The sequence below is a fragment of the Mobula birostris genome, chromosome 1 (assembly GCF_030028105.1).
Source record: "Mobula birostris isolate sMobBir1 chromosome 1, sMobBir1.hap1, whole genome shotgun sequence".
NCBI classification, from domain to species: domain Eukaryota; kingdom Metazoa; phylum Chordata; class Chondrichthyes; order Myliobatiformes; family Myliobatidae; genus Mobula; species Mobula birostris.
The window spans coordinates 10000908-10021161 of NC_092370.1; the positions used below are offsets into that span (position 1 = coordinate 10000908).

Below are 20254 nucleotides of genomic sequence, written 5' to 3' on the forward strand. Positions count from 1 at the left end.
GATGAGGTGATGGAGTATTTGGTGACACAGAACAAGATAGGACAAAGTCAGTATGGTTTCCTTCAGGGAAAATCCTGCCTGACAAATCTGTTGGAATTCTTTCTGGAGGTTACAGGTAGGATAGATAAAGGGGATGCTGTGGATGTTGTACATCTGGATTATCAAGAAGGCCTTTGACAAGATGCCACACATGAGGCTACTTACCAAGTTAGGGGCCCATGGTATTACAGGAAAGTTACTGGCATGGTTAGAGCATTGGCTGATTGGTAGAAGGCAGTCAGTGGGAATAAAAGGATCCTTTTCTGGTTGGCTGCCAGTGACTAGTGGAGTTCTGTAGGGGTCGGTGTTGGGACCGCTTCTTTTTATGCTGTAAATCAATGATTTAGATGATGGAATAGATGGCTGAGGAAACAGGTGGGCTGCAGAAGGACTTAGACAGATTAGGAGAATGGGCAAGAAAGTGGCAAATGAAATATGATGTTGGAAAATGCATGGTCATGCACTTTGGTAGATGAAGTAACTGTGCAGACTATTTTCTAAGCAGTGAGAAAATCCAAAAATCTGAGATGTAGAGAGACTTGGGAGTCTTTGAGTTGGTGGGGAGGAAGGCAAATGCAAGGTTAGCATTCATTTCAAGAGGTCTAAGATACATAGAACAGGGATGTGATGCTGAGGCTTTATAAGGCACCGATGAGGCCTCACTTTAAGGATTCTGAACAGTTTTGGGCTCCTTATCTACATTTGTAAGAACAGATGTGCTGGTATTGGAGAGGGTTCAGACGAGGTTCACAAGGATGATTCCGACAACGAAAGGGTTATCATATGAGGAACATTTGATGGCTCTGGGTCTGTAGTCACTGGAATTTAGAAGGATGAGCGGGGATCTCATTGAAATCTTTCGAATGTTGTAAGGCCTAGACAGAGTATATGTGGAAGGGATGTTTCCCATGTTGGGGAGTCTAGAAGAGGTCACAGCCTCAGGATAGGGGGCATCCATTTAAAACAGAGATGTAAGAAAACTTCTTTAGCTAGAGGGTAGTGAATTTGTGGACTTTGTTACCAAAGGCAGCTGTGGAGGCCAGGTCTTTGGGTGTATTTAAGGCAGTGATTGATAGGTTCTTGATTGACCACACTATCAAAGGTAAAGGGGAGATGGCTAGGGAGTGGGGCTGAGGAGAGGCAAAAAGAGGTTCAACCATGATTGAATGGTGGAGCAGAATCATAGAAACATAGAAACCCTACACAATACAGCACAATACAGGCCTTCGGCCCACAAAGTTGTGCCAAACATGTCCCTACCTTAGAAATTACCTAGGGTTATGCATAGCCCTCTATTTTTCTAAGCTCCATGTACCTACCCAGGAGTCTCTTAAAAGACCCTATCGTATCCGCTTCCACCACTGTCGCCGGCAGCCCATTCCACGCACTCACCACTCTGCGGAAAAAACTTACCCCTGACATCTTCTCTGTACCTGCTTCCAAGCACCTTAAAACTGTGCCCTCTCGTGTTAGCCATTTCAGCCCTGGGAAAAAGCCTCTGACTATCCACACGATCAATGCCTATCATCATCTTATATTATAATGTTGGACTAACATTCCCAGGAGTTCCAAAACACTTTTGTGCCAATGAACTGCTTTTGAAGTATAATCACCTTTGTAATGTAGGAAATGCACAGGCCCACAAATGATAAAGATCATTTGTTGTGTTTTAATTATGTTGATTAAGCGATAAATGCACGATATTGAAGTGAGCACTTGGCAGGAAAAGGAACATAATGAGGTATGTACCAAGTACTAGAACATTAAAGTTGGCAACATACACGTTTCTGCATGTCTGCAAAAATAAGTATTTGTGCCAAAACAGCAAATGACTAGATTATATTTTCCATGCTACATTTTAAAATATTTTATTTCAAACTGATAGATTTTCTAGATTACAGCTACTGTATAATATACTGTATGCAAAAATTGCTTTATACAGTAACAACTTCATTTTAACTCTACCTGAATTAGTTATAAGGAAACCAACTTCTCATTTCATCAACTCCAACATCAAGTTCATGTTTATCGTCATCTATCTACAAATATTCAACCAACCGAAACAACATTCCTTTGGCCTACGGTGCAGCAACAAAACATCTATCACACACAGTACATAAAACAAAACGTTACCACAGTTATGTTAATGAATATAATTGAAAGTGTGCAGCACAAGTAAGTGGTAAATAGTAAACAACTCACTATCCTAGTGACAAGATTTTGGTGGCAGCAGAGAATTCATTAGTCTCATATCAAAATATTTGTAATCATAATGAAAGAGTTCAAAATTATACTTCAAATTTTGAAATGTGCTTCTAACATAAGTTATTTTTCCAGCAGGCAACGTCTTGCAAGACATGGAGAATCCAAGTCTACCGATACTGCTTGACATGCATAGTTAATTGAAAAGACAAACTTGATCACCCATTGCCCTTGTGCTTGCTGATGTGTATTGACTCCTGATTCACCAGGACCTCTTGTTTGAAGTTCTTAACCTTGTCTTCAAATATCTTCATTATTGTGCTCAATCGTGACTTTTCGGACTTCTATCACCCTGCAAACTCAATGTCCCTATACCTCTCAGCTTTTAAGCATTCCTGACTCTGTTGACCTCACTTACGGTATCCAGGCAACTGAAAATGACGTTGTAGTACAACTCATAGACACAAGAGATTCTGCGGATGCTTTGTATCTTGAGCAACATACACAAAATGTTGCAGGTCAGGTAGCATCTATGGGGTGGAATAAACAGTTGACATTTCAGTGCTTTAGGGAAGCTCTTCAGAGCTGAGTTGAATGTCAGTGTGCACAAGAATATATGAATTGTTCATTTCAAACTCTCCTTAAAGATTTCATTACCAGAGCTATTCTGAAGAATAGAATAGAATCAAAGGAAGCATTAATAACAAAAAATATTTATGACGAATTTAAAAGGATGACATTATAATGAATGTCTTATCCAATCACCGTATTGCTGTGGTGGTGGTCCGTCATATCCGACAGTAACAGTAAAGTGAAAAAGCCATTGTACTGGGGCTGTTCCACTCTCTCAGTCCCATGGTAAAGTGGATGTCACAACCGGGGTTATCTCTTCCATTCCCCAATCACCCCATCTTCCTGAGACCTTAACAGTCCCTCATGTTCTCATCTACCACTCCATGAGTGTCTGCATTAAACACACCATCCTTTGGAAATCTCACCATCTTCAGTGGGATCCATCACCGAAACATACCTTTACCTTACTTCCCCCATCCCAACTCTCCACTTTCTGTAGGGATCGCTCCTTCCGTGATTCCTTTGTCTGTCCATCCCTCCCCACTAATCTATTTATCCCTGCATGCAAAAGACCATAAGACAAAGGAGCAGAAGTCGGCCATTCGGCCCATCGAGTCTGCTCCGTCATTTTATCATGAGCTGATCCATTCTCCCATTTAGTCCCACTCCCTCGCCTTCTCACCATAACCTTTGATGCCCTGGCTACTCAGATACCTATCAATCTCTGCCTTAAATACACCAATGAGTTGAATTCCACTGCCGCCTGTGGCAACAAATTCCATAGATTCACCACCCTCTGACTAAAAAAATTTCTTCACATTTCTGTTCTGAATGGGTGCCCTTCAATCTTTAAGTCATTTCCCCCTCGTACTAGACTCCCCCATCATGGGAAACAACTTTGCCACGTCCACTCTGTCCATGCCTTTCAACATTCGAAATGTTTCTATAAGGTCTCTCCTCATTCTTCTAAAGAAGTGCAACGCCTGCCCATTCACTCCTCCTCACCTCCATTCAGATGTCCTTCCAGGTGAGGCAACACTTCACCTGCAAATCTTCTGGGGTCATCCATGGTGTCCGGTGATCCCGAAGCAGCCTTCTCTACGTTGGTGAAATCCAACATAGACTGGGGGACTGCTTTGTCGAGCACCTTTACTCCATTTACAAAAAGCAGGATTTCTTGGTGGCCAACTATGTTAATTCAAACCCCATTCCCATTCCAACACGTTGGTACATGGCCTCCTCTTTTGCCATGATGAGGTCATTCTTAGGTTGGAGGAGCAACACCTTATATTTCATCAAAATAGTCTCCAACCTGATGGCATAAACATCAATTTCTCCAACTTCTGGTAATTCCCCCTGCCCCCCCTTCTTCAGTTTCTCTTTCTGCCCCCTTACCTTTTCTCCTCACCCGCCTATCTTTTCTGCCTGGTGCCCCTCCACCTTCCTTTTCTCGATGGGCCAAATCACCTAATTCTGCTCCTTTGTCTTATGGTCTAACATCTTCCCAACCACTGAGGTCAAACCAACTTTCATCTGCTTCTCTCCCTTCTTGAAGAGTGGAATGACATTTGCAATTTTCCACTTTCGTACAATGTGGGTAGTAACAGTCTTTCCATGATCATGATTGTTCCTGGCAATTTTTTCTCCAGAAGTGGTTTGCCATTACTTTCTTCTGGGCAGTATCTTTACAAGACAGATATTCTTCAGAGATATTCTTCAATAGTCTTCAGAGATTGTCTGCCTGGTGTCAGTGGTCACATAACCAGGACTTGTGATATGCACCAGCTGCTCATACGACCATCCAACACCTGATCCCATGGCTTCACATGACGCTGATCGTGTTGAAGGCTGAGCAGGTGCTATACCTTGCCCATGGGTGACCTGCAGGCCAGTGGAGAGAAGGATCACCTTACACCTTTGGTAAAGATGTATCTCCATTTCACCACCCAATCTGTAGGTTACTGTGTGCTTTTTTTTGTTATTTTTGTTAAGTTCTTTATCTCATGGACACAAGAAAGGCTGCAGATGTTGGACATCCAAAGCAACATACACAAAATGCCAGAATAACTCAGCAGGTCAGGCAGCGTCTAAGGAAATGAACAGACAGTGGATGTTTTGGGCTGCGATCCTTCTCCAGGGATTCTTCATGCTATTGCGTTTTTTTGTGCTGCATTGGATCCAGATTAAAAATTATTGCATTCTCCTTTGCACTTGTGGACTGGAAGTGACATTAAGCAATCTTGACTCTTTCCTCCCCCTTCTCACCCACAAGCTCTGCGATATCCCACACTGGACGCCGCCTCATCGAGACGTCCGCTCCGCATGGTCCCGCCACCAGCCGCGCGCACGCCCTCATCTCCTCCCGCGGCCGCGCGCTCGTCCCCATCTCCTCCCGCGGCCGCGCGCTCGTCCCCAACTCCTCCCGCGGCCGCGCGCTCGCCCTCATCTCCTCCGGCGGCCGCGCGCTCGCCCTCATCCCACCCTGGGGCCGCGCGTTCGTCCCTATCCCATCCCGCGGCCGCGCGCTCGTCCCCATCTCCTCCCGTGGCCGCGCGCTCGCCCTCATCCCACCCCGCGGCCGCGCGCTCGCCCTCATCCCACCCCGCGGCCGCGCGCTCGCCCTCATCCCACCCCGCGGCCGCGCGCACGCCGTCATCCCCCGCGGTCACCCCTCACCCTGCCTCCGCCAGCGAGCTCCCCACACTCACCCGCCACCGGGTCGGTCCTGTTTCCGCGGTGCACCTTTCCGGTTTGTGGTGAGATCGCCACCGGCGGACGGCGGCCATTTCCGGCGAGGAGATGCTGCGGAGGCGGGCGGCGGCGGGAGCAGGAGCGGGCTGGCGTTGGGTCTGGCGGCGGCTGAGCGCAGGTAGGGCCGGGCAGCGGAAGGCCCGTGTCCCGGGGAGTCCGCTCAACCACTCTGATCATCCTTAACAACCTCAGTCAGCCTCCCTCAACTCTCAAACTCCCCGAACCTCCCTCAACTCTCCTCATCCCACTACACCTCCTCCCTCAGATCCTCCAGCTCCCACCTCACCCACTCCCACGGTGAGACAGGCAGTTCTGGATGCTCTGCTGCTGTACGACAAGTTTGCTGCTTAGGAGAAAGTTCCCATTAATCCAGCGTAGGAGTTCCCCTGTGCTGAGTTCAACCATGCATGAATACAGCCAAACGAAATAGATTCCTCTGGGGCCAAGATGCAAAACACAGTACCAACAGCACAATTACAGAAAAACATAGTCACAAGAAATAATATAGCCCAGGTCCCTGAGTCCATGGCCTGTTATTGATGGTGCTTGGGATATTGTCCTGGTCTAGCAGCACCTTTGACTCGGGGGTAGAATTTGTTCTCTACAACAGAACATCTGGTTGGGGGTGCAGAGTGGAGCTTGAAAATTTCAATGCAGCTTCAGTGGAAGTTGACTGCACCTTATTGTGTGGAGTCTGTGGGCAAAATGCTCTGCAATGGCTTGCTAAGCGAACCTTTCCCTATTTCTGATGAGGAAATCTGAGGTGTTGGAAATCTAAGGAACGCACACAAAATGCAGGAGGAACAGATTCTGGAAAGGAGTAATAATAACAGGGTTGTTGTGGGAGATTTTAATTTCCCAAATATTGATTGGCATCTCCCTAGAGTGAGGGGTTTAGATGGGGTTGAGTTTGTTAGGTGTGTTCAGGAAGGTTTCTTGACACAATATGTAGATAAGCCTACAAGAGGAGAGGCTGTACTTTATCTGGTATTGGGAAATGAACTGGGTCAGGTGTCAGATCTCTCAGTAGGACAGCATTTTGGAGATAATGATCACAATTTAATCTCCTTTACTATAGCATTGGATAGGGGTAGGAACAGACAAGTTAGGGAAGTGCTTAATTGGAGTAAGGGGGACTATGAGGCTATCAGGCAGGAACTTGGAAACATAAATTGGAAACAGATGTTCGCAGGCAAATGTACCGAAGAAATGTGACAAATGTTCAGGGGATATTTGCGTGGGCTTCTAAGTCGGTACGTTCCAATGAGACATGGAAAGGATGGTAGGGTACAAGATCCACGGTGCACAATGGCTGTTGTAAATCTAGTCAAGAAGAAGAGCTTACAGAAGGTTAAAAAAAAAACTAGGTAATGATATGAATCTAGAAGGTTGTAAGGCAAGCAGGAAGGAGCTTAAGAATGAGATCAGGAGAGCCAGAAGGGGCCATGAGAAGGCCTTGGTGGACAGGATTAAGGAAAACCCCAAGGCATTTCACAAATATGTGAAGAGCAAGAGGATAAGACGTGAGAGAATAGGACCAATCAAGTGTGACAATGGAAAAGTGTATGGAACCGGAGGAAATAGCGGAGGTACTTAATGAATACTTCAGTATTTACGACGGAAAAGGATCTTGGCGATTGTAGGGATGACTTGCAGTGGACTGAAAAGCTTGAGCATGTAGATATTAAGAAAGAGGATGTACTGGAGCTTTTGGAAAGCATCAAGTTGGGTAAGTCACCGGGACTGGATGGGATGTACCCTAGGCTACTGTGGGAAGCGAGGGAGGAGATTGCTGAGCCTCTGGCAATGATCTTTGCATCATCAATGAGGATGGGAGAGATTCTGGAGGATTGGAGGATTGCGGATATTGTTCCTCTATTCAAGAAAGGGAGTAGGGATAGCCCAGAAAATTATAGGCCAGTGAGTCTGACATCAGTAGTTGGTAAATTGATGGAGAAGATCTTGAGAGGCATAATATGATTAGGAATAGTCAGCATAGCTTTGTCAAAGGCAAGTTGTGCCTTACGAGACTGATTGAATTTTTTGAGGATGTGACTAAACACATTGATGAAGGTAGAGCCGTAGATGGATTTGAGCAAGGCATTTGATAAGGTACCCCATGCAAGGCTTATTGAGAAAGTAAGGAGGCACGGGATCCAAGAGGACATTGCTTGGTGGATCCAGAACTGGCTTGCCCACAGAAGGCAGAGACAGGTTATATTCTGCATGGAGGCCAGTAACCAGTGGTGTGTCTCAGGGATCTGTTCTGGGACCCCTACTCTTTGTGATTTTTATAAATGACCTGGATAGGAAGTGGAGGGATGGGTTGGTGAATTTGCTGATGACACAAGGGTTGGAGGTGTTGTGGATAGTGTGGAGGGCTGTCAGAGGTTACAACGGGACATTGATAGGATGCAAAACTGGGCTGAGAAGTGGCAGATGGAGTTCAATCCAGATAAGTGTGAAGTGGTTCATTTTGGTAGGTCAAATATGATGGCAGAATATAGCATTAATGGTAAGACTCTTGGCAGTGTGGAGGATCAGAGGAATCTTGGGGTCCGAGTCCATAGGACACTCAAAGCTGCTATGCAGGTTGACTGTGTGGTTAAGAAGGCATACAGTGTATTGGCCTTCATCAATCGTGGGATTAAGTTTAAGATTTTATTTATTTATAGCCCTTAACTCGGCAGTGTTATCGGGGCACCGTCTTTTGACAGTGCTTCTGTAGCAAGCTATTCTTGTTTTAACGAGGCCGAGTTGCTAGCTCAACGCTCAACCGGACTTGGATTCGAACTTGGGAACCTTTGCTCTGGAGCATGGTGCTGATACTATTGCGCCACCAAGTGGGACACTGAGTTTAAGAGCCAAGGGGTAATGTTGCAGCTATATAGGACCCTGGTCAGACCCCACTTGGAGTACTGTGCTCAGTTCTGGTTGCCTCACTACAGGAAGGACCATAGAAAGAGTGCAGAGGAGATTTACAAGGATGTTGCCTGGATTGGGGAGCATGCCTTATGAGAATAGGTTGAGTGTACTTGGCCTCTTCTCCTTGGAGTGATGAAGGATGAGAGGTGTACAAGATAATGAGAGGCATTGGTTGTGTGGATAGTCAGAGGCTTTTCCCCAGGGCTGAAGTAGCTAGCACAAGAGGGCCTCGTTTTAAGGTGCTTGGAAGTAGGTACAGAGGAGATGTCAGGGGTAAGTTTTTCATGTAGAGAGTGGTGAATGTGTGGAATGAGCTGCCGGTAGTGGAGGTGGAAATGATAGGGTCTTTTAAAAGACTCCTGGATGGGTACATGGAGCTTAGAAAAATCGAATGCTATGGGTAAAGCCTGGGTTGTTCTAAGGTAGGGACATGTTTGGCACAGCTTTGTGGGCTGTAGGGCCAGTATTGTGCTGTATGTTTTCTATGTTTCTATGTTTTCTATGTAGCTCAGCAGGTCAGGCAGCATCTAGGAAAAGGGTACAGTCGACATTTCAGGCCGAGACTCTTTAGCAAGACTGAAGAAAAAGAGATTTAAAATGTGGGGAGGGGAGGGAGAAGCACAAGGTGAAGGGTGAAACAGGGAGGAGGAGGGGTGCTGTAGAGAGCTGGGAAGTTGATTGGTGAAAGAAGTACAGGACTGGAGAAGAGGGAATCTAATAAGAGGTAGAAGGTCATGGAAGGAAGAAAGTCGGGAAGGAACACCAGAGGGAGGCGATGGGCAGGCAAGGAGATAAGGTGAGAGAGGGAATAGGGGATGGAGAATGGTGAAGTGGGGGGCATTACCGGAAGTTTGAGGTCAATGTATATGCCATCAGGTTGGAGCCTACCTAGATGGAATATAAGGTGTTGTACCTGAGTGTGGCCTCATCGTGACAGTAGCGGAGGCCATGGATAGACATATTGGAATGTGAAGTGGAATTAAAATGGGTGGCCACTGGGAGATCCTGCTTCTTGGTGCTCCTGGTGAGACCTGATGTAGATTGGGAGACCGCTTTGCTGAGCACCTACGCTTCGTCCGCCAGAACAAGCGGGATGTCCCAGTGGCCACCCATTTTAATTCCACTTCCCATTTCCATTCCGATATGTCTATCCATGGCCTCCTCTACTCTCGTGATGAGGCCACACTCAGGTTGGAAGAACAACACCTCATATTTCGTCTGGTTAGCCTCCAAGCTGATGGCATGAACATCGATTTCTTGAACTTCCGGTAGTGCCCCCCGTTCCACCCCTTCACTGTTTTCCATCCCCTTTTCCCCTCCTCACCTTATCTGTTTGCCTGCCCATTACCTCCCTTTGGTGCTCCTCCCCCGCTTTTTCTTTCTGACTTCTATCAGATCCCCCCTTCTTTAGCCCAGTACCTCTTTCACCAATTAACTTGCCAGCTCTTTTCTTCACCCCTCCCCCCTCCCGGTTTCATGCCATCAGGTTGGAGGCTAACCAGACGAAATATAAGGTGTTGTTCTTCCAACCTGGGTGTGGTCTCATCAACCTTGTGTTTCTCCACCCCGCCCCCCCCCCCCCACCTTTTACTCTACTCCTCATCTTTTTCTCCAGTCCTGCTGAAGGGTCTCGGTCCGAAATGTCAACCGTACTGTTTTCCATAGATGGTGCCTGGCCTGCTTGAGTTCACCAGTATTTTGTGTGTGTTACTTTCCCTATGTAGCACTCGCTTTGCCTAGTGGCATGATCTCGGGGTGATAACCCCCTGCCCGGCCAAACCTTAGAATTCTTGTTTGGGTGAATGCTGTGCGATGTGCCCCCTGTTTCAAATCAGTACCCTGTAATGACAAGCCGTGCACAGGATGTGGTTAAATAAATAAGATTTTATAACTCTTACTTGACCTATGGGATTAGTAGAGAAGCAAAATATAAAATAAAAAGGCGCCAAGAATAATAATTAGACAGTTCGAGCACAAGTAACTTGTTGGAGCTCACGCAGTATCCTCGGTCCACCATTCGATTTCCTCCGAACTCCACGGGTCCTGAGCCCCCGCTCGCGGTCAGCTCCGCTAGCCAGCTCACAGCATCTCTTCATATGCGTCTTCTCTCTCCATCCCCGTGGCACGTTCTCCCCAAATCCCACGCAAACAACAGCTTTCACACACACAAGAAAGAATAACATCTATCCCAATTGGTTTGCAAATGAATACAAGTCCCGTTATCGCTGATTATAACCCAAACATGCTGCTACAGAGAACCCCTTACCTCAGCAGTTAACATTACAGAGAAGCCATTTTATTATAACACTACAGAGAAGCCATTTGATTAGCCTTAGCAAATAACATGAAAGAAGAAACCCCTTACACCTATTTCTCATTCTTCAGAATAATTCCTCACCCAGCAAAGCTCCAGGAATTTGGATCCTGCCCAGTCAGAACTTTCTGAAGCAGTTCCAAGTGATTTCAGTCGTCTGGCTATTTCAGTTTTCAGGGTTTGTGGTGTGGATCCACAAAAATGCTGGAGAAAGCTGTCTGATGTGAGAGTTTGTTTACTTAGCAGTACTGATTCAAAATTGTTTAATGTAATTTCCAGAATACAAGAGAATGAAATAATTGTTACTCCGGATCCGATGCAGCACAAAAATCCTCAATAAAATGAAGAACACAATAATAAAAACCAAAATAAATATAAATACAAATGATTGGTTATATACATAGACTGTATGTCTGTAAAGTGACACCAGACGCAGGAGGGTCTGTACATAAGGTGACTTTCAGCAAGGGTGTTGATCAGCCTTACTGCCTGGAGAAAATAACTGCTTTTGAGTCTGGTGGTCCTGGTATGGATGCTGTGCAGCCTCCTCCCTGATGGGAATGGGACAAACAGGCCATGAGCAGGGCGGGTAGGATCCTTCATGGAATTGCTGGCATTTTGTAGCACCTTCCTGTATATATGCCCTTAATGGTAGGTAGGCTGGTGCTGGTGATGTGTTGAGAAGTTGTGGAGGTGACATGGCAGAGCATAGAGAGATTGGGAGTCCGCAGACTCTCAAGTACCAAATGGTGAAAGGAGGCATTTTGAGGGTAACAGGAAAAAGTGTTCAGTGATTTTTTTTTGCTGGAGATAGAGCATGATTTTTTTCATAGGCTTTAGTGCATTTAAGAAATCCAGCAGCCTGCAAACATGAGTTATTATTGGTAAACTTCGATCTCGGCTGTGCAGTAAAGGCAACTTTGTTAGATCATCGATTAGCATGACGCTGTTACAGCTCAGGGTGTCGGAGTTCAATTCCAATTCCAGAGTCCTCTGTAAGGAAGTTTGTACATTCTTACCGTGACTGTATGGGTTTCCTCCCACAGTCAAAAGATGTACAGGTTGGTAGGTGAATTGGTCATTGTAAACAGTCCTGTGATTCGGATAGTGTTAGGGTAGGGTTGCTGGGCAGTGTGGCTCAAAGGGCCACAAGGCCTTGTTCTGCGCTGTATCTATAAATAAATAAAGTTGAAACAAAAATTGTTGGAAACACTCAACAGGCTAGGTAGCATCCATGGAAAGAGAAACAGAGCGAATCTTTCAGGTCAGCGATCCTTTGTCAAAATCAGCAGAGTTCTGATACATTACCTCTAGCTTGAAACGTTAACTCTATCTAATAAACAATTAGCTAAAGTTACTAATTTAGACCTATACCCTGTGATTAAGCATTCTTTACAAATTTGGCTCCAGTTCCGCAAATCTTTTTAATCTTAAAAAATTTAAACTTTGTAGGATATCAAGTAGGTTTTTTTTATACAGAGCGGTTGTTGTTATTCCTTTCCGTGCCTTGTGGTGCATCGGGTGGCATCCTTGCCATTTCTTTAGCACTTTTGTCTGTTTTTTTTTACAATGCTGAGTTGCTAGCTTGATGCTTAACCCAACATGGATGGAAAGTGTGCAAGGAGCTGGCTGAACATAAGAAATAGGGGCAGGAGTCGGCCATCTGTCCCGTCAAGCCTGCTCTGCCATTCAATAAGATCATGGCTGATCTGGCCATGGACTCATCTCCACCTACCTGCCTTTTCCCCATAACCCTTAATTACCCTACTATGCAAAAATCTATCCAAGCTTGTCTTAAATATATTTACTGAGGTAGCCTTCACTGCTTCATTGGCCAGAGAATAACACAGATCCACCATTCTCTGGGAAAAGCAGTTCCTCCTCATCTCTGTCCTAAATCTACTCCCCTGAATCTTGAGGCTATATCCCCTGGTTCTAGTCTCACCTACCAGTGGGAACAACTTTCCTGCCTCTATCTTATCTATCCCTTTTATAATTTTATATGTTTCTATAAGATCTCCTCTCATTCTTCTGAATTCCAGTGAGTATAGTCCAAGGCGACTCAATCTCTCTTCATAGTCTAACCCCCTCATCTCTGGAATCAATCTGGTGAACCTCCTCTGCGCTGCCTCCAATGCCAGTCCATCCTTCCTCAAGTAAGGAGACCGGAATTACATGCAGTATTCCATATGTGGCTTCAACAGTACTCTGTACAGTTGCAACATAAACCCCATTGCTCTTAAATTCAATCCTTCTAGCAATGAAGGCCAACATCCCATTTGCCTTCTTGATAGCCTGCTGCACCTGCAAACCAACCTTTTGTGATTCATGCACAAGCACTCTCAATTCCCTCTGCACAGCAGCACGCTGCAATCTTTTACCATTTAAATAATCATCTGCTCTTCCATTTTTCCTTTCAAAGTGGATGACCTCGCATTTACCAACAATGTACTCGATCTGCCAGTCCCTTGCCCACTCACTTAAACTACCTACATCTCTCTGCAGACTCTCCGTATCTTCTGCACAATTTGCTTTTCCACTCAATTTCATGTCATCAGCAAACTTAAGATACACTACACTTGGTCCCCTCTTCCAGGTTGTTAATGTATATCGTGAATAGTTGTGGGTCTAGCAGCGACGCCTGCAGCACACCACTCACCACTGATGCCCAATCAGAGTAACGCCCATGTATCCTCACTCTCTGCTTTCTATTGGTTAACCAATCCTCTATCCATGCTAATACATCACCCCAACTCTATGCATCCTTATGGATAAGTGTTTCATGTGGCACCTTTTCAAACGCCTTCTGGAAATCCAAGTAAATAACGTCCACCTGTTCCTCTCTATAGACTGCCCCAGTGGTGAAATAGCATTGTGCTAACTGCTACTCTACCCTGGTACTGAGATGGGTAGCATGACTAGATGGGCCAAAGGGTTTGTGCCTGTGCTGTAGTGCTCTAAGACTCTGATACTAACAGAATTACACTTAGGAATGTTGTCAGCCAATTAATTTCAAAAAGAAAAGATCATTATTTCATTCATCAGTGTGATTTGCTGGATTTGAACCCGACAGCACATGACTCGAAGTCCAGTGCTGATGTTGCTATACCAGCAGCTGGCTAACACAGAGTGGTGGTTGTGTGGAACGCACTGCCAGGGGTGTTACAGGTATAGTAGATTCATTAAGGGCATTTAAGCTCTCAGAGAGGCACATGGATGGCTGCTCTGGAGGGAAGGATTAGATTGATTTTGGATTAGATTAACAGGTCAGCACAACATCATGGGCCGAGTGTGGTGTGCTGTGCTGTAATATTCAATATTCTAGATGCTGCCTGACCTGAACGTATCCAATCACAAATGAGAAAATCTGCAGATGCTGGAAATCCAAGCAACACGCACTAAATGTTGGAGGAACTCAGCAGGCCAGGCAGCATCTATGGGCCGAAACGTCAACTGTACTCTTTTCCATGGATGCTACCTGGCCTGCTGAGTTCCTCCAGCATTTTGTGTGTGTTGTGAACATGTCCAATATTTTTTAAAAAATTCTGTTCTCTGCAATTCTTTTTTCATTTCTTAGGTAATCAAGTTCGAACATTTTTAGTATTTTCCCTTTGCCCTGTCACCAATATCCATACAGGGGGAAAGTGAGAAAGAAAAGAGACAATGAAGGAATGAAGATAGCCCATCTAGCATCTAGTGACGCAGTGCACCAGACTTTGATGTGACCGCTTGACCTATCAGTAGCTCTCTGCTTGGATTCTGGCGTTCTGTGAGACCACATCCTGAAGTCCAAGACATGCTTGAATCAGTCAGACACATTACTGATTATAGACTCAGTATAAACATATTTATAAATCATAAACTATTGAGGGTTAAAGCCAGTTCACTGTCTGGAACAGAGGATTGCAAATCGCATTGATGGATGCAATAATTTTCTTTTTGAAATTTATTGGCTATCAACATTCCTAAGTGTAATTCTGTTAGTATCAGAGTCATAGAGCACCACAGCACAGAATCAGGCCCTTCAGCCCATCTAGTCATGCTACCCATCTTGGTGCCATGTTCAAGTAGTGGTTAGCGCAATGCTATTACACCTCTGGGGCAATCTGGAGTTCGGCGTTCAATTCCCATCACTGCCTGTAAGTTTTCCCTGTACGTTCTCTGGGTGCTCTGGTTTCCTCCCACCCTCACATCACTCTCTGAGTGAAGAGGTTCCCCCTTGGCTTTGACCTGTGTTGGTAGTATTCGTGTTGGAGATTCAAACCCACTTAAACGATGAAACCTGCATTGAAGTACTGAAGTAGGTGCTGCCTTTTTGATGAGATATGATGTATACCATTACCTTCTTACTGTTCGAAGAAGAGCAGTAACTATAAGAGGTTGTTCATTGGAGTTGAAAGTATTTTGGAGATTGCAAAGCAACTTTGTAAACTATACAAAAATGAGCTGCTGGAGTAACTCAGTGGGTCAGGGAGCACCTGTCGATGGACAATTGATGTTTTGAGTTGAGATCCTTAATTTGTACTGATGAAAGGGTGTTTTATTTTGCTCCAGGTTCCAGAAATTGTGCTTCCAATGTAAGTGATCATAATTGAATAATAGAATTGTGCCTTCAAGCACCAGTACTTGGAATATAGAACAGAACAGCACAGTGTAGGGCTGTGATGTGCTGACCTTTTAAGGCACTCTTAAGATCAACCCAACCCTTCCCTCTCACATAGTCCTCTTTTTTCCACCATTTAAAAGTTTCTTATATATCCCTAATTTGTCTGCCTCTGCTACTATCCATGGCAGGGCATTCCATATACCCATCACTCTGTAAAAAAAAACTTAGCTCTGACATCCCCCCCCAAAAGCTTTTCTTAAATTTATGACCCCTTACATTAGCCATTTCTGCCCTGGGAAAAAGTCTCTGGCTGTCCACTCTATCTATGCCTCTTACTGTCTTGAACTCCTCATTGAAGTCATCTCTCATCCTCCATGGCTCCAAAGAGAAAAGCCCTAACTCACTCAACCTATCTTCATAAGACATGCTCATCCAAGTATCATGTAATTGAAAATCTTGGCGAACTTCTATAGATGTGTGGTAGAAAGTGTGCTGATTGGCCGCATTACGGCCTGGTGTGGGAACACCAATGCCTTTGAGTGGAAAATCCTTCACCAGGTAGTGGATTCGGCCCAGTAAATCATGGGTAAAATCCACTTAACTATTGAGCACATCTACATGAAACCTTGCCAAAGAAAAGCAGCATCCATCATCAAAGATCCTTACACTCAGGCCATGCTTTTTTCTCGCTGCTGTCGTCAGGTACAGGAGCCTCAGGACTCACACCACCAGGTTCAAGAACAGTTACAATCCCATACCATCAGGCTCTTTTAAGGACCTGTTGTGTTGTTATTTCATGCTCATTATCTATTACTAGTTATATCTGCATTTGCAGTTTGTTTACAGTTAACAGGTCTTGATGTTACAGTTTACAGTACTATTCTATAGATCTGCTAAGTATGCCCTTAGGAAAAAGAATCTCAGGGTTGTACGTGGTGACTTGTATGTACTCTGATAACAAATTTTACTTTGCACTTTGGTCTTCTGCAGTTCTGAGATATATAGATGAAAATGCTGGCTTTTGAATGAAATGTTAACTGGGTCCAGAGGACGTTTCTGAAAATGATCCAGGGAATGAAAGGGTTAATGTATGAGGAGCATTTGATAGTGCTGGGCCTGTATTCACTGGAGTTTCGAAGAATGAATGGGGGGTGTGGTGGGGGGGGATCTCATTGAAACCTGTTAAATACTGAAATGCTTAGATAGAATAGACGTGGCGAGGATGTCTTCTATAGTGGGGAAGTCTAGGACCAGAGGACACAGCCTCAGAATAGAAGGACATCCCTTGAGAATAGAGGTAAGAAGGAGTTTCTTTAGCCAGAGGGTGGTGAATCTGGAATTCACTGCCACAGATGGCTGAGATCTCATCTTTGGGTATATTTGAAACAGGATGATAGGTTCTTGATTAGTCAGACCATAATCTGATCCCATCCACCACTCTCATTAATCTTTGTGAAGTGCTATGCCTGTCCATTCATCTCCTCCCTCACCTCCATTCAGGGTCTCAACATTCCTTTCAGGTGAGGCAACACTTCACCTGCAAATCTGCTGGGGCTCACACACAAAATGCTGGAGGAACTCAGCAGGGGCAGTATCTATGGATAAAGTACAGTCAACGTTTCAGCCTGAAACATTGACTGTACTCATTTCCGTAGATGCTACCTGGCCTGCTGAGTTCCTCCAGCATTTTGTGTGTGTTGCAGCATCTGCAAATTTTTCTCTTGTTTGTAATCTGCTGGGGCTGCTTATTGTGTCGGGTGTTCATGATGCAGCCTCCTTTATATTGCTGCCTGGCCTGCTGAGTTCCTCCAGCATTTTGTGTGTGAACTCCAGCAGATGTGCATTGCTCAACAGCCCTTTATGTTTTGTACCCACATGGTTTCACCTATCACCTTCTAGCTATCCTTCCCCTCCTCCCACCTTTTTATTCTGTCTTCTTCCCCCTTCCTTCCCCGTCCTGATGAACGGTCTCAGCCCGAAACGTTGACGTTTATTCATTTCCATAAATACTGCCTGACCTGCTGAGTTCCTTCAGTGTTTAGTATGTGAATCTTTGCTCATTTGTCTTTAACTTGTTTGCGCTGCTAATTTCCCCAACTATTTTACAGGATGTCCTGACAAGGACAAACTGGCAGTCTTGGTCAGATCTTTCCTGTCTTGGAACTACCCACAGTAACCCAAAACTCCAAAGCCTCCCCTTCCGCAATTCCCTTGCACAGCTGTACGGTACTGTAGCAATTAGTGTAACGTTTTATAGCACAAGCGATCACTGATTGGGGGTTTGATTCCTGCTGCTGTTTGTAAAGAAGCCTCTGGTTTTCTCCCACATTCCAAAGACACACGGGTTAGGGTTAGTAGTTATGGGCATGCTATGTTGGTGCTGGAAGCATGACCCAGCGTAATCCTTGCTGATTTGATTTGATGCTAACGACACATTTCACTGTGCGTTTCAGTGTGCATGTGACAAACAAAGCTAATCTTTATCTTTGCCTCATGTTCCAAGTAACAAATTAATCTGTATTTGTTTTCCACTTTTTTTTTTACTTATGCTGGCATTTTACAAAAATCCCATTTTACAAAAATCCCACATCTAACTTTGTTCCTCGCTCCTGAAAATCTGATTGTTGCATTTATAATGAGTTGCCTATTGGGAATCGGTAGAATGCATCATTAGCATGGAAACGTGGAAGATCTTGCTTCTTTCTTCCCCTTTTCACTGCCAAACAAAATATGTTCTTTGCCCTTCATGGTGCCCTTTACTTTTTCACTGAGGAACAACTGAGCCACTTGGTTAAATTTTCTTGAAGTGTCGTTAGGCATAAATGACCTTTGAGCTCCAAATGTAATCATGCAAAACTCTAGAATTCCAAAACTTACTGTATTCGTGGTGTAGTTTCCATCCTCTGCAGAAATATACCGTGTCTTGTGAATCAAATCAGGTTTATTATCACTGACATACGTCATGAAGTTTCTTGTTTTGCGGCAGTAGCATAGTGCAATACAGTATAAATCATAAGAAATATATATTCAGTGGCCACTTTATTCTGTACCTCTGTACCTAATATAGTGGCCACTGAGTGTATGTTCATGGTCTTCTGCTGGTGTAGCCCAGGGGTCCCAACCTTTATTGCACTGCGGGCTGGTTTCATATCGACAATATTCTTGCGGACCAGTCAACCAGGGTGGTTGGGGAGGGGGTGGTTCTTCAAGTAGGGTTGCCAACTTTCTCACTCCCGAATAAGGGACAAAAGTAGCAGTCAAATACGGGACACTTGTGTTTGCCCCGAGAAAGACTACCATGACCATGAAGCCTTGCGCGGGCACCTGTGTGCGCATGCGTGTACGTGCCGATTTTTTTTCTACAAATCAGTTTTGGCTTAATCTTCCCGATTCTGTTAAGTGAAACTACACTGTACATACGTTATTTCTACTTTATATAGGCTGTGTATTTGTCATATCATTCCTGCTTTTACTATATGTTAGTGTTGTTTTAGGTTTTATGTGTTATTTGGCATGATTTGGTAGGTTATTTCAAGTTCAACAGTGCATGACAGGGAATGAGGAAAGGTACGCTGACTCATATCGTTTCATATTGCCAAATCATATTGTTTCCTCACGGCCCGGTAGCATATGCTTTGTGGCTTCGTACCGGTCTGCAGCCTGGTGGTTGGGGACCATTGGTGTAGCCCATACACTTCAAGGTTTGACTTGTGTGTTCAGTGATGCTCTTCTGCTGTTAGTAGATGCTCTACTGTTGTAACACGTAGTTGTTTCAGTTACTCACATCAAAGTTGCTGGTGAACACAGCAGGCCAGGCAGCATCTCTAGGAAGAGGTACAGTTGACGTTTCAGGCTAAGACCCTTCGTCAGGACTAACTGAAGGAAGAGATTTGAAAGTGGGAGGGGGAGATCCAAAATGATAGGAGAAGACAGGAGGGGGAGGGATGGAGCCAAGAGCTGGACAGTTGATTGGCAAAAGGGATATGAGAGGATCATGGGACAGGAGGCCTAGGGAGAGAGAAAAGGGGGAGGGGGGGAAACCCAGAGGATGGGCAAGGGGTATAGTGAGGGGGACAGAGGGAGAAAAAGGAGAGAGAGGGAAAGAATGTGTGTATACAAATAAATAACGGATGGGGTACGAGGGGGAGGTGAGGCATTAGCAGAAGTTTGAGAAGTCAATGTTCATGCCATCAGGTTGGAGGCTACCCAGACGGAATATAAGGTGTTGTTCCTCCAACCTGAGTGTGGCTTCATCTTTACAGTAGAGGAGGTCGTGGATAGACATATCAGAATGGGAATGGGATGTGGAACTAAAATGTGTGGCCACTGGGAGATCCTGCTTTCTCTGGCGGATAGAGCGTAGGTGTTCAGCGAAACGATCTCCCAGTCTGCGTCGGGTCTCGCCAATATATAGAAGACCACATTGGGAGCGCCGGACGCAGTATATCACCCCAGCCGACTCACAGGTGAAGTGTCGCCTCACCTGGAAGGACTGTCTGGGGCCCTGAATGGTGGTAAGGGAGGAAGTGTAAGGGCATGTGTAGCACTTGTTCCGCTTACAAGGATAAGTGCCAGGAGGGAGATCAGTGGGGAGGGATGGGGGGGAAGAATGGACAAGGGAGTCGCGTAGGGAGCGATCCCTGCGGAAAGCTGTGCTTAGTGGTGGGATCCCATTGGAGGTGGCGGAAGTTACGGATAATAATATGTTGGACCCGGAGACTGGTGGGGTGGTAGGTGAGGACAAGGGGAACCCTATTCCTAGTGGGGTGGTGGGAGGATGGAGTGAGAGCAGATGTGCGTGAAATAGGGGAGATGCGTTTGAGAGCAGAGTTGATGGTGGAGGA

The 20254-nt window shown here is 45.2% G+C and overlaps 1 protein-coding gene across 11 annotated transcripts in view; it reads left to right on the forward strand.

Moving 5' to 3' along the window:
• The first annotated feature begins 5463 nt into the window (after positions 1-5463).
• Positions 5464-20254, forward strand: part of sugct (succinyl-CoA:glutarate-CoA transferase) — a 564860-nt gene continuing 550069 nt past the window's right edge. For 8 of the 11 annotated variants that reach the window (XR_011885312.1, XR_011885321.1, XR_011885314.1 and 5 more), the window contains exon 1: positions 5465-5683. Coding sequence is in view for 6 of the 11 variants with exons in the window: in XM_072252141.1 (XP_072108242.1) it covers positions 5614-5683 (70 nt within the window). In the remaining 5 variants the exon portion in view is untranslated. Of the gene's footprint in view, positions 5684-19080; positions 19112-20254 lie in introns of those variants that run through there. The other 3 variants (XR_011885315.1, XM_072252169.1, XM_072252215.1) reach the window with 2 other exon arrangements.